Genomic DNA, 26,974 nt, shown 5'->3' on the forward strand with positions numbered 1-26,974 from the left:
AGCCTAACAGCTGGCACAGCTGGCACAGGCCTGCAGTAGGTGAGACTGTGTAGTGATTCAGGCAGTTTATGTGTGGAGTGCCTCATCCATGAGAAGGATTATTGTTTCATTCAAAAGGAAAACTCCACTTTGCCTGGGCAACGACACCAGCAGCAGGAAAAGTGACTAAAGGAGAACCATTCAGGCTGCTTTCTAACTGAAATAACAGCTTTGAATGGAGGCTCTTTTAAAACAAAGCGTGCTTCACACTGTGTGCTCGAGCTCATTCTGAAATGATGCCGATGTGCTCTTCCTCTCTCTTCCAGGCGCTGTTATGAGTTCCTTGATCTCATGTTGCAGGAGTGGCACACAAATACACTGGAAAGGTAAGCTCTGCTTCTGCCACAGCACAGATTTAGAGTGTGTGCCCATATTAAGATGATGCAGACATCTTCTGCTCCTCCCATCGTGACATTTGAGCTCTCGAACGTTTGAGCTAGCTAAGCTTTGGCTCGGCCCATTAAACTGATGAGTCCTGCGAGAGCCTTCATCAATAAGACTCGCTGTGATAAGGGGACTTCCCATCCCTGTAACCATGACAACAGCAGCGGAGACTTTAAAAAGCGTAGGACAAACCGGAGTGCGGCCACATTCCCTGTGGATCACTGAGGGAATAAAACTTGAGAGGAAAAGACAGAATTACAGAAGTACTGCCGGCTTTAATCTGAACTTTGGGTCCTGCTCACCATGTTTCCCTACTATCCCAGGCATGTGGCTGTCCTGACAGAGACCATCAAGAAAGGTATTCATGATGCAGACTCTGAAGCTAGATCCATTGCAAGAAAGTAAGTGTTGTTCAAAGCTTCATGGAATCTTCATCTCACGTAACTCGGGGTGGTTTCTTCATACGTCTGCTTTTCCTGTCACGGCCTCTAGGTGCTACTGGGGTTTCCATGGCCACTACAGCCGGGAGGCTGAGCATCTGTTCCAGGCACTGGAGTCCACCTACCAGAAGGCCCTCCAGTCTCACCTGAAGAGCTCTGACAGCATTGTGTCTCTGCCCCAGTCTGACCGCTCCTCTTCATCCTCCCAGGAGAGTCTAAAGTAAGAACCGGGAAACTCTTCTTCTGTGGCTTTTTGTGCATTTCATCCAACTGATTGATGTGTGATTTATTGCATAAGATTCTAAAAGTATTGGAAGAAAATGTCAGACAGGTTAGTAATCTCAAACATAGCCACAGGCACGTGCACACACGTGCACTTCAGCCCCATGCTGCAGATTGCTTTTGGACGCTGTTGGCGGCTGACCTCATGACTCCAGCTGCTGCGGTCATCAGTTTGTGTTTCGGGGCGTGAGTTCATCCTTATTTCAGAGTCCTTATTGATTTCTTTTTTACTGGAAGCACTGAAGGGTGGTGCGGTGTTGAGCACTGCTGCCTCACAGCACACAGGAGGGTTCCTGGTTTGAATCCCGGCCGGTTCTCCCTGTGCATGTGTGGCTTCTCTTCTCTCTGGCTTCCTCCCATGTTCGGGTAACTCAAACCTGAGCATTTTGTTTGTGTCTGTGTGGCCCTAAATTGGATTAAGTGGGTGTGGAAAAGGGATGGATGTGTCTCAGTCAGATTCTAATGGTTTTATGTGGAAAAGGCTTCGTTTCTACAGTAGCTGTGTAAAGGAGCACGATGTAATGTTCTTTTTGTTATGAAGCCAGAGCAGGTAATGCATGACAAAGGCATCCCATGTTCATGAGGTATGTTCAGTGCTGTCCTCTCTTTTTCCAGCCGGCCTTTGTCTGTGAAGAGTGTTATTGGAGGGGGCATTACCAGGGGTAAGTCTCTTTCTACTTAATTCTACTCTTTCTACTTAATAAATGATATAAAGTTGTGAGTTTTGTAGCTGCAGGTGGAGTTCCAGATTCATCCCACCTGCTAATGCTCGTTTGAGCCTGGCCTTGTTCACCTGTCTGTCCCCAGCTCTGTTAGCCTTTATCTCAGAGGATAAGATGAGATGATATCATAAATAATCAGATGAGATGGGTCTGTGTTGGGAAAGCTGTCTTAGGAAACGTTAGGAAAGAGATATTACTGCAGGAAACAGATGACTGAAAGGACTGCTGCAGCCACAAATGAGAAAAGGTTGGGATGGGATTGAAAAATGAGTCTTTTATTACGTTATCATGAACCCAAGATATTTGATGCTTTTTCTTGTTATTCGGCCTTTAATGGCTACTTTCCATGCAGTTATGTGTTTGTTCATCACAGTTTCTGTTCCACAGCTGCAGTTCATTCACTCCAAGTGCATTTAAAAAAAGTGATGATTGGCATCTGGTCTGTGCTCTGCTTCAGGTAAGCTCGTGAGCCACAGGGCACCCACATCATCGGGCTCCCTCCAGCGTTCCCGCAGTGACATTGACGTGAACGCAGCCTCCAGCGCCAAGTCCCGTCTGTCCACTGTTCCTGCGTCTTCACCGTTCAGTTCTGCGGCCGCCCTCCCTCCAGGATCATACGCCTCATTAGGTAACCCTTCAGTCCTCTCCCTTTAGTCTGATTTGGGCAGAAAATAAACCCGCTTGGTGAGCAGGTCACTTTTTATCATGCAGTGAGAATGAATCATGGCCAACCAGAGTTTTCCTCACTCCCAAAGAGTCAGATCTGATGGAGATTTGCTGAGATAAGACTGGTTGTCTTTTAGAAAAACTTTCCCAGCAGCTCACTGAAGCGGTTATTCGTATCAACGTGAAAAATGACAACATTTTCTCCTGTAACCACTGGCTTTTATGGACCTGACTTGGATTATTAATGACACATTAGACTGCTCTGTCAACAGAAACTGCATTAAGACGTTTGACAAATGAACTTGATGAGGCTGAGTGACCTCTTGGAGTGATGAAAGCCACGATACTTCCTCAAAAGTTTTGGTCTCCATTTTAAGCTAATCATTTTTGGTTTATTTAGAAACCTCAAATGAACTGTTGGATTGATAAGAACCATTAGTAACAACGATAAGGTCTCCTGCTCACCGACACACTCCAGTTCCTGCTTCAAATGCTACTAATGTCTTGCTCTATGCCTCTTCTCCCACTCTCTGCTGCACTGCCTTTCATTAATGCCCTAAAGATGGCACTCCTGGTAAAAATGATGGTAAGCTTTGTGTGTGTGTGTGTGTGTTTCTGTGCATTTGCACACACAGATCGCATGAATGTGAAGATATACGAGTGTGTTTTTGTCAGATGTCACATGTTTACATCTTCTCTTCATCTGTCTCCTCTCTTTAAACCTCCCAGTGGTCTGTAGAACTCTGCATGGACTGTCTGCATGGATTTCCTCCTGTGACTGTAACCCTGATACTGAACCCGTAAACTCTGTTTCTCACACAGTGGTCGAACCCAACTCTGCCTTTTCACTTGATTTTTCTCTGCAGGCTTCTTTGTAGTTGGTAACAAAGATTGTTTTCTTTGCTGCTGTTCAGAAACAGATGTGCATCTTTGATGCATCGACAGATGTGTCTTCAATGCGCAGCAGAGCCTCAGAGCCCATCGACAGATGTGCGTCTTTAATGTGCAGCAGAGCCTCGGAGCCCGTTGACAGATGTGCGTCTTTAACGCGTCGACAGATGTGCGTCTTCAATGCGCAGCAGAGCCTCGGAAACTGTCGACAGATGTGCGTCTTTAGTGTGCATACAGATGTGCGTCTTTAGTGTGCGTACAGATGTGCGTCTTTAGTGTGCGTACAGATGTGCGTCTTTAATGCACGTACAGATGTGCGTCTTTAATGTGCAGCAGAGCCTCGGAGCCCGTTGACAGATGTGCGTCTTTAACGCGTCGACAGATGTGCGTCTTCAATGCGCAGCAGAGCCTCGGAAACTGTCGACAGATGTGCGTCTTTAGTGTGCATACAGATGTGCGTCTTTAGTGTGCGTACAGATGTGCGTCTTTAGTGTGCGTACAGATGTGCGTCTTTAATGCACGTACAGATGTGCGTCTTTAATGTGCAGCAGAGCCTCGGAGCCCGTTGACAGATGTGCGTCTTTAACGCGTCGACAGATGTGCGTCTTCAATGCGCAGCAGAGCCTCGGAAACTGTCGACAGATGTGCGTCTTTAGTGTGCATACAGATGTGCGTCTTTAGTGTGCGTACAGATGTGCGTCTTTAGTGTGCGTACAGATGTGCGTCTTTAATGCACGTACAGATGTGCGTCTTTAATGTGCAGCAGAGCCTCGGAGCCCGTTGACAGATGTGCGTCTTTAACGCGTCGACAGATGTGCGTCTTCAATGCGCAGCAGAGCCTCGGAAACTGTCGACAGATGTGCGTCTTTAGTGTGCGTACAGATGTGCGTCTTTAGTGTGCGTACAGATGTGCGTCTTTAATGCACGTACAGATGTGCGTCTTCAATGCGCAGCAGAGCCTCAGAGCCCATCGACAGATGTGCGTCTTTAATGTGCATACAGATGTGCGTCTTTAATGTGCATACAGATGTGCGTCTTTAGTGCGCGTACAGATGTGCGTCTTTAGTGCGCGTACAGATGTGCGTCTTTAGTGCGCGTACATATGTGCGTCTTTAATGTGCATACAGATGTGCGTCTTTAGTGCGCGTACAGATGTGCGTCTTTAGTGTGCAGCAGAGCCTCGGAGCCCGTTGACAGATGTGCGTCTTTAACGCGTCGACAGATGTGCGTCTTCAATGCGCAGCAGAGCCTCGGAAACTGTCGACAGATGTGCGTCTTTAGTGTGCATACAGATGTGCATCTTTAGTGCGCGTACAGATGTGCGTCTTCAATGCGCAGCAGAGCCTCAGAGCCCATCGACAGATGTGCGTCTTTAATGTGCATACAGATGTGCGTCTTTAATGTGCATACAGATGTGCGTCTTTAGTGCGCGTACCGATGTGCGTCTTTAGTGTGCGTACATATGTGCGTCTTTAATGTGCATACAGATGTGCGTCTTTAATGTGCATACAGATGTGCGTCTTTAGTGCGCGTACAGATGTGCGTCTTTAGTGCGCGTACAGATGTGCGTCTTTAGTGCGCGTACATATGTGCGTCTTTAGTGTGCGTACAGATGTGCGTCTTTAGTGTGCCTACAGATGTGCGTCTTTAGTGTGCGTACAGATGTGCCTCTTTACTGTGCGTACAGATGTGCGTCTTTAATGCGCGTACAGATGTGCGTCTTTAGTGCGCGTACATATGTGCGTCTTTAGTGTGCGTACAGATGTGCGTCTTTAGTGTGCGTACAGATGTGCCTCTTTAGTGTGCGTACAGATGTGCGTCTTTAATGCGCGTACAGATGTGCGTCTTTAGTGTGCGTAAAGATGTGCGTCTTTAGTGTGCGTACAGATGTGCGTCTTTAATGCACGTACAGATGTGCGTCTTTAATGTGCAGCAGAGCCTCGGAGCCCGTTGACAGATGTGCGTCTTTAACGCGTCGACAGATGTGCGTCTTCAATGCGCAGCAGAGCCTCGGAAACTGTCGACAGATGTGCGTCTTTAGTGTGCATACAGATGTGCGTCTTTAGTGCGCGTACAGATGTGCGTCTTCAATGCGCAGCAGAGCCTCAGAGCCCATCGACAGATGTGCGTCTTTAATGTGCATACAGATGTGCGTCTTTAACGCGTCGACAGATGTGCGTCTTTAACGCCTCAGATGTGCGTCTTTAGTGCGCGTACAGATGTGCGTCTTTAGTGTGCATACAGATGTGCGTCTTTAGTGTGCGTACAGATGTGCGTCTTTAGTGTGCGTACAGATGTGCGTCTTCAATGCGCAGCAGAGCCTCGGAGCCCGTCGACAGATGTGCGTCTTTAATGCACGTACAGATGTGCGTCTTCAATGCGCAGCAGAGCCTCGGAAACCGTCGACAGATGTGCGTCTTTAACGCGTCGACAGATGTGCGTCTTTAACGCCTCAGATGTGCGTCTTTAGTGCGCGTACAGATGTGCGTCTTTAGTGTGCGTACAGATGTGCGTCTTTAGTGTGCGTACAGATGTGCGTCTTCAATGCGCAGCAGAGCCTCGGAAACCGTCGACAGATGTGCGTCTTTAACGCCTCAACAGATGTGCATCTTCAATGCGCAGCAGAGCCTCGCAGCCCATCGATAGAAGTTATTGGAAACCGTCGACAGATGTGCGTCTTTAACGCCTCAACAGATGTGCGTCTTTAACGCCTCAACAGATGTGCGTCTTTAACGCCTCAACAGATGTGCGTCTTTAACGCCTCAACAGATGTGCGTCTTTAACGCCTCAACAGATGTGCGTCTTTAATGTTTCTACAGATGTGCGTCTTTAACGCCTCGACAGATGTGCGTCTTTAACGCCTCGACAGATGTGCGTCTTTAACGCCTCGACAGATGTGCGTCTTTAACGCGTCGACAGATGTGCGTCTTTAACGCGACGACAGATGTGCGTCTTTAACGCGTCGACAGATGTGCATCTTTAACGCCTCAACAGATGTGCGTCTTTAACGCGTCGACAGATGTGCGTCTTTAACGCGTCGACAGATGTGCATCTTTAACGCCTCAACAGATGTGCGTCTTTAACGCGTCAACAGATGTGCGTCTTTAACGCGTCGACAGATGTGCGTCTTTAACGCCTCAACAGATGTGCGTCTTTAACGCCTCAACAGATGTGCGTCTTTAACGCCTCAACAGATGTGCGTCTTTAACGCCTCGACAGATGTGTGTCTTTAACGCGTCGACAGATGTGCGTCTTTAACGCGACGACAGATGTGCGTCTTTAACGCGACGACAGATGTGCGTCTTTAACGCGTCGACAGATGTGCGTCTTTAACGCGTCGACAGATGTGCGTCTTCAATGCGTCTACAGATGTGCGTCTTTAACGCGTCGACAGATGTGCGTCTTTAACGCGTCGAGAGATGTGCGTCTTTAACGCGTCGACAGATGTGATTCTTTAACGCCTCAACAGATGTGCGTCTTTAACGCCTCAACAGATGTGCGTCTTTAACGCGACGACAGATGTGCGTCTTTAACGCGTCGACAGATGTGAGTCTTCAACGCGTCTACAGATGTGCGTCTTTAACGCCTCAACAGATGTGCGTCTTTAACGCGTCTACAGATGTGCGTCTTTAACGCGTCGACAGATGTGCGTCTTTAACGCGTCGACAGATGTGCGTCTTTAACGCAACGACAGATGTGCGTCTTTAACGCGTCGACAGATGTGCGTCTTCAATGCGTCTACAGATGTGCGTCTTTTTAACGCCTCAACAGATGTGCGTCTTTAACGTGTCTACAGATGTGCGTCTTTTTAACGCCTCAACAGATGTGCGTCTTTAACGCCTCAACAGATGTGCGTCTTTAACGCCTCAACAGATGTGCGTCTTTAACGCCTCAACAGATGTGCGTCTTTAACGCGTCGACAGATGTGCGTCTTTAACGCGACGACAGATGTGCGTCTTTAACGCGTCGACAGATGTGATTCTTCAACGCGTCTACAGATGTGCGTCTTTAACGCGTCTACAGATGTGCGTCTTTAACGCGTCGACAGATGTGCGTCTTTAACGCCTCAACAGATGTGCGTCTTTAACGCGTCGACAGATGTGCGTCTTTAACGCGTCGACAGATGTGCGTCTTTAACGCGTCGACAGATGTGCGTCTTTAACGCGTCGACAGATGTGCGTCTTTAACGCGTCGACAGATGTGCGTCTTTAACGCGTCGACAGATGTGCGTCTTTAACGCGTCTACAGATGTGCGTCTTTAACGCCTCGACAGATGTGCGTCTTTAACGCCTCGACAGATGTGCGTCTTTAACGCCTCAACAGATGTGCGTCTTTAACGCCTCAACAGATGTGCGTCTTTAACGCGTCTACAGATGTGCGTCTTTAACGCGTCGACAGATGTGCGTCTTTAACGCCTCAACAGATGTGCGTCTGCAGAGTGGGGTATCCTCAGGGTTGCTTCAGATGCAGCCCAGTGTTTCATGACATTCAGCAGGGATCTGTGCTGTAAATCCCATTTTTACTGCAGATTCCACAGGTCAGATCGACTCCGTTTCCATGGTCACAGTTAGAAGCAGCTCTGAGTTAGAGTGAACACGCTGGATCTTGATGAACTGGTGTATGGATAACATACATGGTGTGATTGCTTCTTTTTCACCTCAGAATGAGTTATTTTTAGCTTGACGGCCAGTATAATCATTGTTATCTTTGCCTCCATGTTGTGAATGCTGTTATTGGTGTGTTGTGTAATGGCCGCCTTCAGATGGAGGTGACATGGCTTTTATCTCCAAGTTACCATAAAACCTTCCAGTGAACCTGCAGACTTGCTGCTTCCAGCAGCCGTCTCTTTATCTCAGTGCATTTTATGATGGGGCTTTGGCAGTGAGGGAGGTTAGAAACATGTTACTGTCACTCTTCCTGGAATAGATATTAGAGTGAGAAGATTGTTCAACATGTGTTGCACAGATGTTCTTTCAGTTGTGTTATGACATGCAGCACAGGTCATTTATCTGTGTGAGTGTAAGACAATCAAGTCCCCCGTCCTTCACAATAAAACACCCTCTGATTAGCGGATTAGCTGCCAGCTCTGACTGTGAAACTCATACATTTGGCACTTTTCTCACACTTTTTCTTTTGGATTAAGAAAAAAATGTTAGATTGCTTAAAGGCGTAAAAGGCAGAGACTGACAGAGCCGACAGCAACACAGAGGAGCACTAAATCTAAGTTGTGTCCGTGCATACTGCTCTGAGAATGCAGCCGATCAATCAGCTGTTCTCTCCGCTTGCTTCAGACAGCAGAGTTAGCCTGGTGACACTAAATTGTGTTTCTGTCGCTCTGTATCTGCTGTCAGCTTTTCGTTTTATTCATCCAGAAGTTTTTAACCATTCTTTTTTGTTCTCCAAGTCATGTTGTGAAGGTTTCTCATAAAGTAGATTGATTGTCTTAGTTTGATTGTGGCCATAAAGTGTCCATAAAGTCCATAAAGTGCATAAATCATTTCAGATAAGAAATGGTTATAACAGACAACGGTTCTCACTCTCAGCTCATCCTAAATGCCGGCAGCCCTGCTGTGGTAACACGTTGAAATGTTACACTTTGATGCTTCATCCCAGATGGGGAAACAGATTGTTTAGCATCGTTAGCAACTGAAGCTTGTGGTCACCTGCAGCCCAAAGCTTAGTTGTTGGACTCACCACTGCAGGCAAAGACCACACACTCCAAACTAATGGACACTCCCTGGCTGGCTCTGGTTCTGATGCCTCCTTCAGGCGCAGTTCCAGGTTGTTGGAACACCACAGCACTGATGGAGCAGTAACAGCCAGCCACTTAGTTTACTGTTCAGAAGTCTTACAGTGCAAGCTTATCAATGACACCGACCCCGGCAACAAGCTAAGAATGCCAGGAAGAAGTTGGGTTTCCTCCTCTGGCTGTAATCCAATCAGAAACCGGTGCAGCGATGTTGTCTCATTTCTTTCCAAAGTTAAGTGAACTAACCGACTACAGACCGAGGAGAGAAAGGCGTTGCACCTCCTGCTCGTCTTTTCAGAGCACATTTTGAGTTGGGAGTGACTTCAGAAACCCAAATATATGCTCACAAGCACATAAGAAGGCATTTTATGTCCCTTTTAAGGAACTTTTTTGGGTAATACCGTAAACTGAACCGTGAAATAGTTTTTAACGATAAAGCCCATGTTTGTGTGATTTCCCCTCTGTCCCCTCGTCCAGGTCTTCCTCATTCTGTCTCCAGACTTTCCCTCCTCCAGCATTTCTGTCCAAGGCTAGGGTGAACTTAGGAGTCATTCCCAGCTGCTGAATTCACTCCTCTCTTCTTTTCTTCCCTCCGCTGTCTCGCTTCATCATCATCAGGTCGTGTTCGCACAAGAAGACAAAGCTCAGGCAGCGTGGGCGGAGCTAGCACATCAGTGGTGGACAACAGGGGGCGAAGCCGGGCAAAAGTGGTCTCCCAGTCTCAGCGTATGTATACACAGTGGTTCATACACAGAAGATAAATCTCATTCAGCAGCATAAATGAATGTATTCACTGTGCTTCACTCGGCTTCATGATCATACAACATAATGTCTTTGTGTGTGCTGAGAGCGTCTGTCCCTGAGTGTGTTTCCAGCTTCCTGGGGGAAAAAACCCTGTTAATCTTGATTATTTGTGTGTGTGTGTGTGTGTGTGCACCTCCATGCATGCACAGTATGTGTGCTTTCAGTCTGTCATACACACGTGTGTGTGTGTGTTTTGATGTCTCTATATATATATTCTTGGGATCTGTGAGTGATCCACAGCCACCCAGAGAGCATGCTGGGTACAAATCAATAAACATGTTCCCCACTATCTCATTTTGACCGTTCTTGATTTCCACCCTGTCCTGCCTATTGCTTCCATCACCCAGGATCCAGATCAGCCAATCCCATCAGTGGTAAGGCCTCAGCTTCATCCAATCACAAGACAGACACCTCATCCCCAAATCTGCCCTTAAGCACACCACCCTCTGCATGCCTTCCCAGTCTCTAGCTCTTTTTGTTGCTTTCAGCACATACTTGGTAGCAGCATGCCTCGCTATAGATCATTTAGATTTGGGATTATTATTTACCCCCCCAGCCCCCCCACTGTGTTAGAAATGGTTGGGAGTGTTTGCTGTCAGCCATTTTGTTGTCTGTTGTAGTTGTTTTTCACAGTTAAAGCATCGTGTTCTCACTGGTGCCACAGTACATGTTTTTCCCCACAGTGGTTAGTGATGGTTAGAGTTAGAACAAGGATCCACCCCCCCACTCCACCTGTGCCTACAGTGTCTGTATTTGACTGTTCGAGGACATAAACTGTGTTGTCTTTGCAGTAAATTTCCACGTGTTAGATTACCCTGAAACACTCCCATTTTAGTTTTCTGTCTGATGATGATCTCTGTGTTTGTCCTCTCTGCTCTGACAGCTGGCAGTCGCTCCAGCTCCCCGGGCAAGCTGCTCAGCCATGGCAGCTATGGCCGGATCCCCAGAGCCACGGCGCCGGCCTCGACCACGCCAGCAGACCGCCGCAGCAGAATCCCTCGCAGCCAGGGCTGCAGCCGAGAGACCAGCCCCAGCCGGCTGGGCCTCGGTAAGGCCAGGCACTCACTGCTCTGTCTTTAGAAACGGGCTGTATGCCACGACTGCTCTTTGTGATCCGTGAGTTGGTTTGAGCCAGTTAAAAACGTGTGCACATACATGACTGTGGTTGTACCGTCCAACACACTTACACAGGCTCTGCTTAAACCTGTGCACGGTTCCACTCAACACATCAGAATGCTAATGCTAACAGGCAGTTTATAGTTGAGTGAGCGTGAGACAAAGGACAAATAAGGAGGCTAACATGACTGGAACATTGTTCCACTGCAGCTGCGTTATCCACTGTGCAGCCCATGAACACACAGCCTGATAAGAGAAGCTGATAAAGAGTCGGGTTTCGTCCTTTTAATGTCCAAAGTTCTGACGACTCCCTTGGTGCCTCCCGTTGCTGATGAAGCATCGGCTGCTAATTGCAGCTTGTTTGGTCTCAAAGCCGAACAGTTGTGTTGCTGCCCCTGCTGAACTGAGATCCTTCACCATCACATTGTTTATCTGATCTTTTTTAGTGTTTGGGTTTATCTGACTGGGCCTCTACATGAAAGTAAAGTTACCTTTAAAAAAAAGAAAGCAACTCTTAATAAATCCAAGCTCTGGATTATTATCCTTTTATTGTCTTTCTGCACGTCCCTCTGTGCCTGCACTCTAACTCTACCCTGTCCCCTCTGACAGAGCCTCACTGCTGGCCTCCTTCCATGCAGCTCATTGTTAGCTCTGACGTTATCAGTGATGGTAAAAGCCCAGAAATGCTTCTTAATGTGTGTAATGTTTATCCCAACACATGTGAAACAGTTTGGAGTGCACAGGCCGTCTAACCGTCCCTGGCAGTTCTCTCACTCACACGCTGCTTCTTTCTCTGGTTCGCTGTTTGCTTTCACCTCACTCTCTCTTTTACTTCCATACTTTGTCTGTCTATTGATCTCTACCTTCCAATCCGCAGTAGGATTGTCTGTGAGCTGTTTTTGATAAGATATACTCTAACAAATACAGCCCCTGGCCAAAAAAAGACCTTCAGCCCACAGTGATGACATAATTTGGATAAGTTTAGCCAGTGTCACAGCATTAATTTCCATCCAGAGCTGCGTGAATTTCTGGCACAGATCTTCTGTTAATGAGTCGGACTGCTGCGGAAAGTCTCTTTGGGTAAATCCCAAAGGGGGCTACCTGTTTCCTGTTCACTTTAACCATTCTTTATGCCAGACCCAGGGATTTAATCTCGTCACATCCACCTGTCTGGGCTCTCCTCTGTCTGGATCTCACCGTCTCACACTGACATTCACACCTAACTTGTTGTCCTGACAGCCAGCCTGTGTGGTAAAGCTCTTCTTCCTGCTGCTCTTCCCTACCGCACGCTAGCCCGGAGCCGCATTCCCCGTCCCAGCATGAGTCAAGGTTGTAGTCGCGACACCAGTCGCGAGAGCAGCCGCGACACCAGCCCTGCACGGGGCTTCGCTCCTCTGGGTGAGTACAGCAGCGCTGTGCGATCTGTCCCCCCAGAGAGCTTTCCCACGTGCCCCCTCATGTGATGTCTGCTGTTCTCTGTGCTGTCTTACAGCCTTTCTGTCCCCCATTTCCCTCTGTGCATGCACTAACCGTGTCTTTCTGGGTTCAGGGAGCATTGCTGTTCTATAAGACTATTTTGATTCTATTCTCTTTGAAATGTACCCGAGAGGTGTCATAGTTAATGAATTTGAGTGTAGCGAATGAACAACCACTGCAGAGGCTGCTGTTGTACCACTTGTGCTACTTCTTCCCCTGAAGTCCTTTCTCAGTAACTTTATTATGAAGAGCCGAAGGATCTGTAATGCAGCTATGGAGAAAGTATGTCAAGACTCAACCACGAGCCCTGTGTTTAAAGAGGAAGAGTCAGCTGAGCAGCACCATTTTGTCCCTCTCAGTTGTCCTTATGTCGTGTTTTTTAAATTCTGCACGTTCCTCTTACAGCTGACTGATGGATGCTCGCTATAACTACAGCTGAAGCAGAGTTCAGTGTGTCTCAGTATGAAAAATCACAGAGGAATTTAAAATGCAACTTGTGTGTTAATACCTGACTTAATGTGTAGAAAGATGCAATATATGCTTCAGAAGAGAGCTGCTTTAGCATGAGTTTTGTACATGAAAATACATTCCAGCTGTGACATACGGCGTCAGAAGTAGTTTAATATTCAGTAAGACATGCTGTCATCTACATTTTAACTCACTGAGGCTGTTAACCTGCAGGCTGCTGTTTTCTGCATGCTTGCGGTGAATTTATCTGTTAAAGATGATGTGAAACAAGGGCCCGGTAAAGCACACGAGTTCTGAAAGAAATATGGTGTCAGTCTTCACAGTGACTCACAGCCTGCTGCTCCAAGGAAGCACTTTCAGGGGAGTGAACTGAGTCGAGGCCAAGCTCTCAAAGCCCATTCATCAGCTGAACAGATTGCTGTATGCGCGCGAGTTTTCTGTTTCTTTGTTTCATTTCTCGATTGGCAGTTGGGGCATATGTGTCCTCTCAAAGTGTTGGGCGCGTTGTGTCGGTCAGATGACTTCCAGGGGGTAAGGCGAAGGGGGTGGGGTGTTGGTGGCTGCCGTGGTAACATGTTTTGTGCATCTGGGTGGAAGCGCCCTCTGCTCTGGGTGTTGCTCCTCTTCGTTCACACTAACCCCTCGGCCTGGATGTGGCCCACCTCTCCTGTCCCCTGCAGCCTCCCGACGTCACTCCCGTTCAACCAGCGCTCTCTCCACAGCAGAAGCTCACGGGCAGTCAGGTGACCTGCATGACCCCCATATTCACAGCCCCTCTCTGTTTCCTCCCAGTTTAGGCCTCAGAGGCAGTGTGAGCATGCTTCTGTGGAATGACAGCAGGCAGCACCCATCAATCCATTCCTGTACACCCCCTTTGACAGCGTTTTAGTCTGAAAACACAAGAATAGACAGTTCAAGCATGTAGATGTTGTCATTTACTTTCTGCTTACTTTGGATTTAATTCAAACAACCCTTTTTAGCTTCTTTTAAGTTCTTTTGTGACTGTGGCAGCTGCAGAAGATTTTCATTTGAAACGTTTCCATTTTCATGCTCGTTGTGCATCTGTGCCTGTGGTGTTTCTGACGTGTTTGGGTCATGCTGGGATCAGCGTACAGTAGCTGCAGTACATGCCTGTGCTCGTTGGGTTTTTAGTGATCTTTTCAGTTTGTAATTGAGCTTTATGTTCAAAGACACGCCAACTTAGTCCTCTTAGGGACCCAGCTAAGAGAGGTAAGTTTTAATAACCACGTTGCTTTCTTCACACAGCTTCTCTAACCTGTTTTCTTTCCACTGCGTTTGGTCCAGATCGTTATGGGTTGATTCACCAAGCACGAATTTCTGCATCCGTTAATGCCATGAGGGTCCTCAACACTGGCACCGAGGTGGAGGCAGCAGTGGCTGATGCGCTGGTAAGTTGCTCTTTCAGTCTGCCTTTACAGTTCCGTCCCTCCTGACAACAAAATGCTGCCACCATCAGTGTAGAAACTTATCATTTAACATGTAGATGACTCTTTTACTATCAAAAACTCCCTGACTGTGATAAGATCGGATGCATTACAATGTCTTTGCTGGTATTGAATTTAAGTTACGTTATAAAATCTTCACTTTTTTGTTAGCTTTGCTAAGAATGCAGGAACCAGTAGCATAGATCAGCTGAAGTGTTAATAATCACAGATCTTCTTCATGCCCAGTAAGTCTGTACTTGTTCCTTGAACCTCCTTTAAAAACTCTCCTCTCTCCTTTCTTTCTTGGCTACTTCAGCTGTTAGGAGACTCCAGAAATAAGGTAGTTGTTCATTTTACATCCTCTTTGTGTGTCCACGCCATCGCACATTAATCCAGTTCAGAAAGCATTGAAGCTGCTTGGCTCATCCTCTCCTCCTGCCCTTCTTTCTATCGCCTGCCTCCAGTGTTCCACACTTTCCTGATGAGCCTCTTCTGTTTGACATGCTTTCCTCTGCATTGCATTTAAAGTGATGAGTGTGGCTTTATTCTGCCACAGTTTGACCGGCTCATTTTTTAATTTGACTGTATACTCTATGCATCAAACTTGACAGTAAAGTTTCTTAAAAACAGCACAGAATTCTGCATGGCAACCAACTGCATCTGGCAACTTTCTTCCAAAGATTCTTTCCTCGAGGCTGCGAGTTTCTACGCTGTATGTTCTACAAGTCGCCTTTGTTCTTCCCTTCTCCACAGAGGAAGCCTTTGAGGCGGCGGTACGAATCTCCTGGCATGTACTCTGATGACGATGCCAACAGTGATGCATCCAGCGCCTGCTCAGAGCGCTCGTATGGCTCACGAAACGGAGGCATCCCCCATTACCTCCGCCAAACGGAGGATGTGGCAGAGGTCCTGAACCACTGTGCCAGCTCCAACTGGTCAGAGAGAAAGGAGGGCCTGCTGGGCCTCCAGAACCTCCTCAAAAGCCAAAGAATACTGAGGTGGGTGGAGGCTTTTTGAGTCTGTGGTACCGGACTGTAAGTGGGAAATGTGCTGTCCTACATGAGATAGGCTTAACTTTTACATATATTTTTAAAGATTCTCTGTGCTGCTTGAGTGAGTCTGAGAAGCTTTAACACTGCCATGCCAGCGTTGGTTACAAACTACAGAAGCTGATCTCTTTAAAACCCAACTACTGTCTGAAAAAAAGACCCCAAATCCCTGACAGGTTGAAGAGGAAATGCTGGGGAGTTTCAACCCTCCGTCATCAAAGGGAATGTCAGATTTCTGGCAAATAAAAACTAAGAGTTTTGAGGGCTCATGAGGCTCATGAATATTGAGAAAGATGTCTTTTTTTTTTTTCAATGGCCTGAAAATTATGTCTTTTCAACTCATTTTTGCTGGGTTGGTTGCAAACAGGTGCCAGGTTGGTGTCTAACACTATCCTACATACTGAGGATACTTTTCACTCACATCAACATGTCTGCTTTTTGCAGTATTAAGCTGCAGTAACATTGAGATTTCTGCCGGATTTCTCCGAATGTTACCTGTTATAATCCCACACACTGCGCCGTCCTCGGTGCTCTTAGATGAAGCCGAGTCCAGTGGTGGACATTTTGAATAATGCCGCTCGGCTCTGTGGTGTCCACAGGCTGAATTCTGAGAGGAGGATGGCTGCGGTCCGACCTTCTTACAGTCAAACACGGAGCAACTTTCTGCTCTTAAATTGATTTTGTGCAGGTCAAATAATTCATTAAATTAGTCGTGTTGCTGGCCTTAGCAGAGATGACTTTTTGGCACATGTTGCATTGCTCTGTTGGCATCAATCTTGGTGAAATGGAGCCACGCTTTAGACCTCGGTGGCATTGTTTAACCGGTTCAACTACAGTTGCCAACGCAGATACATGTGAACCCGTCTGTGGGCGTAACCACATGTTCCTGCATCAAAGTGTAACGTTCATACAGCCAATGGAGGGCAGCATGATCAGTTCTTGATCACGTGATTAATATCTGGGTACCGAAACTTGGCACCGAAAGACGAGGCGTGTTTTGATACTCGATACTACCGAAGCACTTCGGTCGGTGCCTTAAAAGAACCGAAGTTCGGCACCCAGCCCTAATTAGGGAGGAGACGCACATAGGAAGTAGAGGCAAAAGGAAAGGTGGAGGTATCACAGTGCTTGTTCACAACAGATGGTGTAATCCTGGACATGTCACAGTGAAGGAGATGATCTGTACCCGGACATTGAACTGTTAGCTGTGGGTTTACCGCCACAGTGTTAATTTAAGATGGGTGTAACTCTTAACCCTATCCCTGCTCTACCTGAACAGTCTCAGTTTTAGACCTACTGACTCCCAGTTCTAGGTAACCATGTGTCACAAAAGTGTTTTCAGTCTCCTAAAGTTTCACCCTGAAGTCCACATTTCAGCTTGTGATGGGATGCATATCGATCGTGTTGATTTGCTGTCTGATTCTCTGTCTTCACTGCAGCCGAGTGGAGTTAAAGAGACTCTGTGAGATCTTCACAAGGATGTTTGCAGATCCGCACAGCAAGGTATAGAGTGTAACAACTTAAACTAAAAAACGTAACTCTGTAACCCACGTACATGCTGTCTGTGTGCTGTGACTTATCTGGAACTAATGCAGTGTCTCTTGTTGCATGGTCTGCCTTGTGTGGATTTAACAACAGAGAGTAAGTGTGCTTTTCTGTCCATTTTCTACACCACTGAGCACTGACCGCAATCTGATGAGTCTGTAAAGCAATAAATCTGATAACTTCACCTGTCCCCAGGTGTTCAGCATGTTCCTGGAGACTCTGGTGGACTTCGTCACAGTGCATAAGGAGGACCTGCAGGACTGGCTTTTTGTCCTGCTCACCCAGCTTCTGAAGAAGATGGGTGCGGATCTGCTGGGCTCAGTCCAGGCCAAAGTCCAGAAGGCTCTGGATATCACCAGGTCTGTAGTTGTCCAAGTGCTCATTCATTCAGTGGAATGTAAACCATCATTCAGGGATCCTGTTGGAGAGTTGGCCAGTAAACAGGAGGGGAAATGTCCTGCCTTCACTTGTTTGCAGGGAGTCCTTCCCATTTGACCAGCAGTTCAACATTTTGATGAGGTTCATCGTGGACCAGACTCAGACACCAAACCTCAAGGTAAAACACAGAGAAAGACCAGAATATGAAGACAAGTTCATTCCTCAGCAGACAAGTGAACCGAGGCTTGTTGACTCCCCAGGTAAAGGTGGCCATTTTGAAGTACATAGAGTCCCTGGCACGGCAGATGGACCCCACAGATTTTGTGAACTCCAGCGAGACACGACTCGCAGTGTCTCGCATCATTACCTGGACCACTGAGCCCAAAAGTTCTGATGTCAGGAAGGTAAGCTGGAGCTACGTCTTCTCAGAGACCAGCATCACAGTGCAAACTCAACCGCACCAATATTGGGTTGTTCATTACAGACGGTGACATGATACAAACTCAAAGGTGGCCTTCTGGCCCCCTTTTCTTAGAGGTGTGTTTCATTCTTTAGCTGTTTGATCGGAGGGATCTGAAAACATGAATGAGTCAAACACAAGTTGTTTTAAACCACTTATTTAGAGAATGTTAGAAAGTTAATCATCCTGTTTGACAGATACGTAGAGATTTTACTTGGCAGCCAGTGTAACGTTCTCCACCCCGTTTCTTCAGTTCACCTCTTCATCCCGTAGTGTTTGTAGAGCAGTAGTTGTAAACTCAGATAATAGGCGCTCTGTGTGTGGATGGCCTTGGGTCATCAGCCCATTATCTCTCCCATGTCTGATGCACGTAACACGCTCTCGTTCTGTGCCCTACTGTTTGTTTTTCCACTGCTGTTCTTCCAAATGAAGTCCTTACCCAGTACCAGGCAAGCTAGAATAAATCTGTTTAAGCAGAGTAGACTTCTCTGCTGCTAAAAGCCATTCCTGTAAATAAAGCCCCTTTCTGTTGGTATGAACCGACTTATTTGGCTCTGTATTGCATCCTAATGTGAAAGTGGACAACCTGTGTCATGCTGTAATGCCCATTCTGCCTTGCACCTGTGCCCCAGACCCTTCATAACTGGGTGAGCGAGGAGCTCGCTGGCAGGTCCAGCACTGCAGCCTTACTGTCCACTGAGGGCAACCAGGAAGAAAGGTGTAAGCAGGTAGAGCCCGCTCTGATAGCACATCACAACTCAACAAGCACGCAATGCCCGCCTGCTCAGTGCCTAACCACAAACCTTCCAGACTGTGAAAGTTGAATCTAGCCTCTCTCACTCACCGTGTGAGCTCTACCTTTGTGGCTGTAATAACCTAAAAGTCAGTCAGTCAGTCTGTGCCTTGCAAATGTATCACATAGATCAAAGTGATGTTCCACTTTGGTATTTCTCTAAATTACAGAAAGCCCTCTGATGTGGGTGAATTTTTATGGATTTGTATTTTTTCTTTGCCCACTCATAGGAATGCTGTCTTGTTCAAACTGTGTGCCTAACACGTTTTGTCTTTTTGACTCACATTAACAGTCTGTCGTTCACTTGCATACCTGCATGTTGTTAACATTTTAACTTTCTCTACAAGATGAGTTTTTAGAAGAATTTTTCAACTACTTCTTGACTGTAGTAGTCCCGACCCAGGGTCCCGACCCAGGGTCCCGATCCAGGGTCCCGATCAAGGGTCCCGATCCAGGGTCCCGACCAAGAGTCCCGATCCAGGGTCCCGATCCAGGGTCCCGATCCAGGGTCCCGATCAAGGGTCCCGATCCAGGGTCCCGATCAAGGGTCCCAACCTAGAGTCCCGATCAAGTGTCCCGATCTAGAGTCCCAATCCAGGGTCCCGACCAAGGGTCCCGATCTAGAGTCCCGATCCAGGGTCCCGACCAAGAGTCCCGATCCAGGGTCCCGACCAAGAGTCCCAATCCAGGGTACCGATCAAGGGTCCCGATCTAGAGTCCCGATCCAGGGTCCCGACCAAGAGTCCCGATCCAGGGTCTTAACCCAGAGTCCCGATCAAGGGTCACGATCCAGGGTACCGATCAAGGGTCCCGATACAGGGTCCCGATCCAGGGTACCGATCCAGGGTCCCGATCCAGGGTCCCGATCCAGGGTCCCGACCCAGAGTCCATATCCAGGGTCCCGATCCAGGGTCTTAACCCAGATTCCCGACCCAGGGTCCCGACCCAGGGTCCCAACATTCCTGTAATCTTTAAAGTGTCCTGATCAACAGTTCTGCAGCTTTCTGAAGGTCTTTCAGAGTTTTTCTTTGGACATTTTCTGCTTTTTCCCCTCATCTTCAGTCCTTGTTCCTGAGCATTTTCAGAGGAATGTGTTTTTTCTTTGTTCAGCCACTGAACTCTGACCTTTGAACCATTCAGGCAGAAAAAAGGCTCCTAACTCAAGGGATGAACCAGTGTTGTGTCGACACAGAACAGACAACTTAGCAAAGAAGCCATTTTAAACTGGATCTTTAGTCACTTTGTTACCAGCAGCCTGTCACAAAGACACATCATTTGTTCCCATTTCTTTAGCTGCATCTATGAAAAACAGCAAAGAAAACACAGTTTGTCAGACAGAAAATAGGATTTCTGCAGCAACAAGGTGATTCCCAAAGAGCTATTAGCTGAAAACTTGGCATATCTCAGCATGGTGTGCAGTGTGTCCTTAAAACATTTGAGGAAACTGGACAAGTGGAGGACAAAAGAAGAAGTGTCAGGCCTAAAAAACTATCTCCAGCAGATGAACAGGATCTGAAAGTGATGTCCTTAAGAAAGAGGAAAAAATCCAGCTGTGACCTGACAGGACCTGAGAGATGCATCTGGACCTTCAGCTGATCCATCTACTGTTGGCCCAAGCCTCATCAGAAATGGTCTCCATGGAAGGGTGGCTGTCAAGAAGCCGTTCTTAAGGAAGGGAAACAGGGAGAAAAGGCTGAGCTGTGCCAAATGACACAAGAAGTGGACTGAAAATCAGTGGCAACAGGTCTTATGGAGGGATGAATCCTCCCCAGAGCCCGGACCTCAACATTATTGAAGCAGTGTGGGATCATCTGACAGAGAACGGAACAAAAGGCAGCCCACATCCAAAGAAGAGCTTTGGGATGTCCTTCAAGAAGCCTGGAGAACTATTCCTGAAGACTCCTTAAAGAAATGACAGAAAGCTCGTCTCAGAGGGTTCAGGCTGTGTTGGAGAATAAAGGAGCTCAGACCAGAGATTCACTTTAAAGCTGCTGAGAACTGAGAAAAACTCTGGTTCTGCCTCAGATTCTGGGTTTAGATTCATGTTTGACATGTTTCAGTGAATCACTGCAGCTGTTTCCTGTTTTACTGGCAGCATATAAAAATCGAGGGGTGGCTGAAGACAGATCACCAGGATCCAGAATTATTTAATCAGTGTGTTCAGTGCTACAGCAGAAGTGCTTTATTAACAGTTATTCTAACTGAAATATTGCACTTTTCTGTTACTTCTGGCATTAAGAGAGCTCTGCTGGCTACCTCAGACCATATTCTTGCCAAATGAACACAGATAGGGAAAACAACATAGTATTAAAGAAACCTACACTTTTTCCATAGTCACAGCTGTTTGTGGCTGTTAAAACCAAGAAAAAGTGTTTGAGTGTTATCTAGTCAGTATTACTATGTACAAATAAAGACTTCACCATCTTCCCAACTGCTTTAGTTTGTGTTTTGATAGATTAGTGCTCATGAAGCATTACGTGGGTCCCGTTAAGCTCCTCCCCCTGTTGTTCTGCAGCAGTGATAAACTCTTGCTTCCTGCGGGCTCCTTTAACTTTATCTTTACTCACTTGCATGTTGCAACATTGATATCGCAACAAAGTCCTTGAAGGGTTTTGCTTTCCCTTTTTTTCCCACTGGATGCAGTTATAAACACTCACTATATTATCTAGTTTAATTTTACTGGCTACTGTGTGTTGGTTTCCATGGTTTCAATATTGCAAAGACTTTTATTGGCAGTGGTTTTAATGATACTGTATGTTTATATCCATATATATGTATAAAAATGTCAGTGTCACTGGTGAAAAGCCTGTCTGAAACCAAGCAAACCATCAGTCCTGTCTGCTCCATGGTGGGCCCTTTCCTAACCTGTTGTGCTACACTGCCTGCAGGCAGCCCAGGTCGTGCTCATCTCCTTGTTTGAACTCAACACCCCAGAGTTTACAATGCTGTTGGGAGCCCTGCCCAAAACATTCCAGGATGGAGCCACAAAACTGCTTCACAATCACCTGAAGAACTCGAGCAATACTAGCAGCAACGTGGTAGGTCCAATGTAGCATTTGGTGTCATTTTAACAGAAACCTGTCTGGATGGAAGTCCTTTACTCATCCACAAATGATGATGGTGGTCCTAATAGACCATCCTCGATCGGAATAACCAGCAGATACTTGGGTTTCATTTCCTTTTTTCAGGGGTCTCCAAGTAACACCATTGGCCGCACGCCGTCCCGACACACCCCCAGCAGAACCAGTCCCCTCACCTCACCGACGAACTGTTCCCACGGAGGCCTGTCTCCAAGGTAGCTACCCACCTGCTCAGGTTACTGCCTGCTGCCACCACACCTCCCACCTTCATGCATGCTGTGAACAATGCTGCTGCCGCCGTGTGTTGTGGAACTAACACAGGTGGTTTAATCTGAGTGAGCTGCTCTGAGAGATGACAGGAAGAGGTTTCATATCACTGTGCTGACAGTAAAGTCATGCAGTTTCTGTTCAAAGTTCAGATGGATCTTACAGAAACTGAGAAATGTCTTCCACGCTCTGTTTCTGTGGAACATTGGCCCACTCCAGCGGTCGTACGCAGGCTGCTGTATTAGATGAAAACCGTGCAGGACTGATGGATTTGTACCTGCTCCTGTGCTTGTGTGATTCACCTCTGAGGCTGAGCAGCTCATTCAGCCTATTTTTCTGCCAGCAGAAACCCACAAACACTGAGGACCAGGTTCTGTTGCTCCGATCGGGGCTCACTCAGAATGGGGAGAACCTGGATTCTGTTAGCTTTGTGGGATTCTGCTGCTCTCCTATACTAACTCTCTCCTTTAACCTCAAAGCTCAGACTAGTTTCTCTTTGTCTTTTCTCTTCCAACACACTTGTATTTCCCTCTTTCTCCTTCCCTCTCGTCTCACCGTCTGCCCGTGTTGTCGTTTTCCATCCTCTTCCCCACTTTCTTACCTTTGTCTGTCCATCCTTACATTGTGGCCACGCTGTGGCAACAGTCGGTTATGGGGATGGGGGGTCGACGGACTGTCTAAGCACCCCCCTGCCCCTCCTACACCCCCTCCGTCTCACTCCACCCCAGCTGCCCCATCCCTCAGGGTCCTGCGCAGAGCATATTCCCCCAGGTAATGAGGCGGGCTGAGACACACAGGAGGCCAGGATTTGTTCTTTTAACTGTTCATTTCTTGGTGAATCAAATGGAAACATCATTCAGCGGTGCCTCTGTGTTTTGAGTAGACTCCATGATCAGCCACAGCTAAGCTTTATGTTCGTTCCTGACCTCTCGCATGTGCAGAACTAAAGCGCATGCAAATCAGTGGTTTAGTGTCTGCTTCAGGTCCTCGTTGCTTATCCTTTTTGTTTTTCTGCCGTGTTTGTGCCTCTGGCAGCATGATGGAGTACGACACTGAGAACATGAACTCAGAGGAGATCTACAGCTCCCTCCGCGGTGTCACCGAGGCCATTCAGAGCTTCAGCTACCGGAGCCAGGAGGACCTGAACGAGCCAGTCAAGCGAGAGGGCAAGAGGGATGATGCAGTGAGTCTCCAGCCTGAAGCTGCAGCTTCTGACTGAACTGATGTTTCTTCTCTTCCAGAGGACAAAGCATTTATTTATCTTTAGTTTATATTTTCATGCAGAGCTCAGGTGCTCACATGATCTGGTGCCCTGCCAGCAGGTGGTGCCTGCATGCAGGAGAGGGCTCAGCCCTCCCAAACATGCGTCTTTCCCAACCAATCAGAGGTAAAAAGTGAGTTAAATCGATTTGAAACATGGCACAGCAACAACCAGCACTGTTTTTAGCTTCTGAGTGGATGGTCAGACCGCAGTCTTCCTCCGGGGTGTGCCGTCCCTTCATCCCACTGAAACACCTACTCTAACTCACGCATGTTGTTCCACTAAACGTTGCTCTTCCCTGTTAAACCTTTCAGTTTTAGTCTATTACAACTTTTTTTAAATGTAATTTTTTTGTTTTGTGATAAAGAAGGTAATTTCTCAGCTGCCTTTTTCCGGTTTAAAGCTGGCGACCTTTGACCCAGTGCGCTGCTTTCAAAGCACTATATGCCACAATGGCTCCCTGTTATCTCCAACAGCCCCCCCTAATATACCAGGTTACGTCTGGCCTGCCACAGGGTCAATGGAAACTCTCCTGGAGGAACGTTTCTGAACTTTATGAAGTATTTGTGTGAGTGTCCCATCAGGCTGTGACTGACATGGGTTTTAAACCTGGAAAAACAAGAGAAGCTGAGCTGATGCTATCCAAAGCCTTGCTAATAATCAGGGGAAGGCTAAAGCAGGGGAGGGCTTTTTTGGCACGCCACTGCAGGCTGCTGGTGGTGCTCAGCTGCAGGCCGTCTGTACAAAGCACAGAAAACATCATGAGAATGACACAGCTGAAGGACTTTACTGGGGGCCCAGGGTCCAATACACCCACCAAGTCTGAAGTAGAGGAGCTAAATGTTCTGATGTTTCTGCATTCAGCAGCATTCAGCAGCAACAAATGAGGCTGTAACATCACAGCTAACAATGAGCTGCATGGAAGGAAGCCAGCAGTCAGGCTCTGTCAGAGGGGACAGGGTAGAGGTCGAGTGCAGGCACAGAGGGTCAGTGCTGGGACAGGAGATGCTCTGCATGAGAAACAATGTGTCGGTGGAAGAGTTTTCCTCCTTTTCTCCCTAATCTCACACATGCTGCTGTCCCACAGGCGGGAAGAGAGGGAATAGCATCATCTCCTGGCTCTGATGCCCGTTTGGGCTTAGACACGGTGGAAGGGGGTCGCACTGCGTTGGACAACAAGACCTCACTGCTCAACACGCCATCGCCACGCTCCTTCTCTGGGCCACGGGGCCGCGAGTTCGCCCCGTACGGCTACGGAGAGAGCATCTGTACGTATGACAAGAGTGCGCTGAAAGAGGCCGTCTTCGACGATGATGTGGAGCAGTTCCGCGACTGTGAGTAGCTGCGAGAAAAGGTCTCTGCGACAGACACAAACAGGTTTAAAAAGTATGCTGCGGTAAAAGTGCAGTTTGCTTGGCCACCGTTCAGGTGCAGCGTGAGATTCAGTCTCACACACACACACACACACACACACACACACACACACACACACACTCACACACACACACTCACACACACACACACACACAGCATGTTCACACCTTCATGCAATGGGAGCTTGTCATGTCATTTAGACAACATAAAGAAACTAAATGTAGCTGAGTGACAGGCTGCTGTGGCCTTGAACTTGGTCTGTTGGTGGTCTTCATGTGAGTGGAAGGGTCCGCCAGACGTTGCCATTATTGTGATGTGTGATAGTCTGCAGCTCTTATTTGGTAACATACGAGTCAGTCTGTGTTTCAGTTGTTGTTGTCATCACATTCTTTTCCCCACACCCTCTGTCCCCCACCTCCACTTTCATCCCTCCTGCACCTCCCTCCTCTCCAGGCCGCCGTCAGGAAAGTGGTGAAAACAAGATGATGCTCCCCAAGGTCTTTGCTCCTGGTAAAGATGCTTTTCCCTGCCTGACAGAATGACTTCCTCACTGCGCTTTACTCCATTCACCCTTTGTCTGTCTTTGCATTTCTTACTCCGTTTCTCACCTCCGCTCATTATTGCTCCATGCTCCTCTAACCTCTGTTAGTGCAGTTTTACCCCCCAGCTGCAGCTTTCTTACTAATAAACTGATTATGTGACGTTGAACTGCCACCTTTAGTCCAGCATGACCTCTGTAGAAAGTAGACAACATCACATACAGGGATCACGTTGCACATCTGCCGCTGAAACATCTGCCGCTGAAACATCTGCTTTAAATCGAAAATTGGCCTATAATTCTGAGTGTTTGGCACCTGGAACTATTTGATCAAACTGCTGCCTGTGCTTCTCTGATGCAGCACAGATTAGATGGAAGTCTGTGAGCAGACTATTCCAGCAGTTTGTTGCTGTAGCAGTGTGCTAAAGCAACACATCCACCTGCAGGGTGGACCTGTTTTTAGCAGCACGCATCATCTCCTCAGCTCTGACCAACGATGACCACAGTGGGGGGTGGTAGAGTGATGAGTGTGCACCACAGGTGGTGAGGGACATTCTGTTAGCAGCCTAACCCTAATGTGTGCCTCTGTCCCTGTTCTCTGTGCCACTTGCACATATTTGAACTATTTTGTGTGAGCTCATGACATAAAACTCAGAACTTAGCACTTTTACAGGCGCTGCAGATGTTCACAGAGCAGTCAGAGCTCTTTCTGCCCCTCTTAGTACGTCATGGTACATCAGTTCATCAGGGAAACACACACACAGAGATAGTTGAGAAGCTTTTCCTATGGCCAGCTGATTCATCTGCAGCTTTTCCTGATGGCTTACTTTTGTTTGACTCATCCCTTTTGTCCCTCAGTCGGTCAGGACCACTCAGACCTGGTGGCTGATCTGCTGAAAGAACTGTCCAATCACAACGAGCGTTCTGAGGAGCGGAAAGCCGCCCTGGTGGAGTTGCTCAAAATCACACGAGAAGACAGCATGGCCGTGTGGGACGAACACTTCAAAACCATCCTGCTCCTGCTGCTGGAGACTCTCGGGGATAAAGATGTAGGTTACCTGAGGGTGATCATGTGTGGTGGGCCCAGCTGGAATGAAGCAGCAGACTGTGTGACCATTCTTTGCTATTGTTAAGTGAAATTGATCTAACCGCTCTCTCCTGTGCAGCTGGCAGTAGAACTAACAGGGCCCTGAAGATGACTCTATTGAATCAGGGGAGTTAGTTTGACTCTGACTGGCTCTGAGACTTGGATGATTCCCACTTTAGGTTGTTATGAGGCAGTTTCAGAGCTCCTCGTGAGTTTTAAGTTAAAACTGTAAGAGCTTCGTTCAGCAGGCGGATGATAACTCAGTACGTTGTACAGTTTTCAGGCCTCTGGCCTTAACTGCAGCATCTGATTTCTGTATTCCTCATACTTGCTTGTTCCAACAACCTGAAAATAACACTTTAAACGCTGCGACGCTTTCACTGCGAGCGCCGAGCCTAAAGAGGAAGCATCAGATCCAGTTTGTAGTTTCATCTGTGGGAGCGTAACCATGACAACGATGAGGATGGATGACAGACAGCTGCTGTCATCTTCAAATTATGGTTTCATATTACATAAAGTATTCTTTAAGTTTTTCATTTTGCAGTCGAAAAGTGTTAAAATTCCTTTTTTCATGATCTGATTTTTCATTTGGGTTTTGCAAACCAGTGGGTTTTAATTTGAACGAACAAGTGATTTGTTTCCACTGCTCATTCTGCTGTC

At 47.4% G+C, this 26,974-nt stretch overlaps 1 protein-coding gene across 1 annotated transcript in view; it reads left to right on the forward strand.

Moving 5' to 3' along the window:
* The window catches only part of clasp1a (cytoplasmic linker associated protein 1a), a 73,283-nt gene that overhangs the window by 36,954 nt on the left and 9,355 nt on the right, over positions 1 to 26,974 (forward strand). The window contains exons 15-38 of the mRNA XM_072397815.1: positions 306 to 365; positions 747 to 824; positions 916 to 1,083; positions 1,761 to 1,807; positions 2,325 to 2,495; positions 9,792 to 9,899; positions 10,325 to 10,351; positions 10,861 to 11,025; positions 12,333 to 12,491; positions 13,718 to 13,780; positions 14,343 to 14,446; positions 14,799 to 14,822; positions 15,236 to 15,480; positions 16,971 to 17,034; positions 17,170 to 17,172; positions 17,272 to 17,435; positions 17,554 to 17,632; positions 17,715 to 17,858; positions 21,596 to 21,745; positions 21,896 to 22,002; positions 22,700 to 22,825; positions 23,090 to 23,237; positions 24,403 to 24,649; positions 26,086 to 26,276. Of these exons, the coding sequence (XP_072253916.1) occupies positions 306 to 365; positions 747 to 824; positions 916 to 1,083; positions 1,761 to 1,807; positions 2,325 to 2,495; positions 9,792 to 9,899; positions 10,325 to 10,351; positions 10,861 to 11,025; positions 12,333 to 12,491; positions 13,718 to 13,780; positions 14,343 to 14,446; positions 14,799 to 14,822; positions 15,236 to 15,480; positions 16,971 to 17,034; positions 17,170 to 17,172; positions 17,272 to 17,435; positions 17,554 to 17,632; positions 17,715 to 17,858; positions 21,596 to 21,745; positions 21,896 to 22,002; positions 22,700 to 22,825; positions 23,090 to 23,237; positions 24,403 to 24,649; positions 26,086 to 26,276 (2,842 nt within the window). The remainder of the gene's footprint in view (positions 1 to 305; positions 366 to 746; positions 825 to 915; positions 1,084 to 1,760; positions 1,808 to 2,324; positions 2,496 to 9,791; positions 9,900 to 10,324; positions 10,352 to 10,860; positions 11,026 to 12,332; positions 12,492 to 13,717; positions 13,781 to 14,342; positions 14,447 to 14,798; positions 14,823 to 15,235; positions 15,481 to 16,970; positions 17,035 to 17,169; positions 17,173 to 17,271; positions 17,436 to 17,553; positions 17,633 to 17,714; positions 17,859 to 21,595; positions 21,746 to 21,895; positions 22,003 to 22,699; positions 22,826 to 23,089; positions 23,238 to 24,402; positions 24,650 to 26,085; positions 26,277 to 26,974) is intronic.

Source organism: Leuresthes tenuis, unplaced genomic scaffold (assembly GCF_036924035.1).
Source record: "Leuresthes tenuis unplaced genomic scaffold, fLeuTen1.0.hap1 SCAF_12, whole genome shotgun sequence".
Classification (NCBI taxonomy): Eukaryota; Metazoa; Chordata; class Actinopteri; order Atheriniformes; family Atherinopsidae; genus Leuresthes; species Leuresthes tenuis.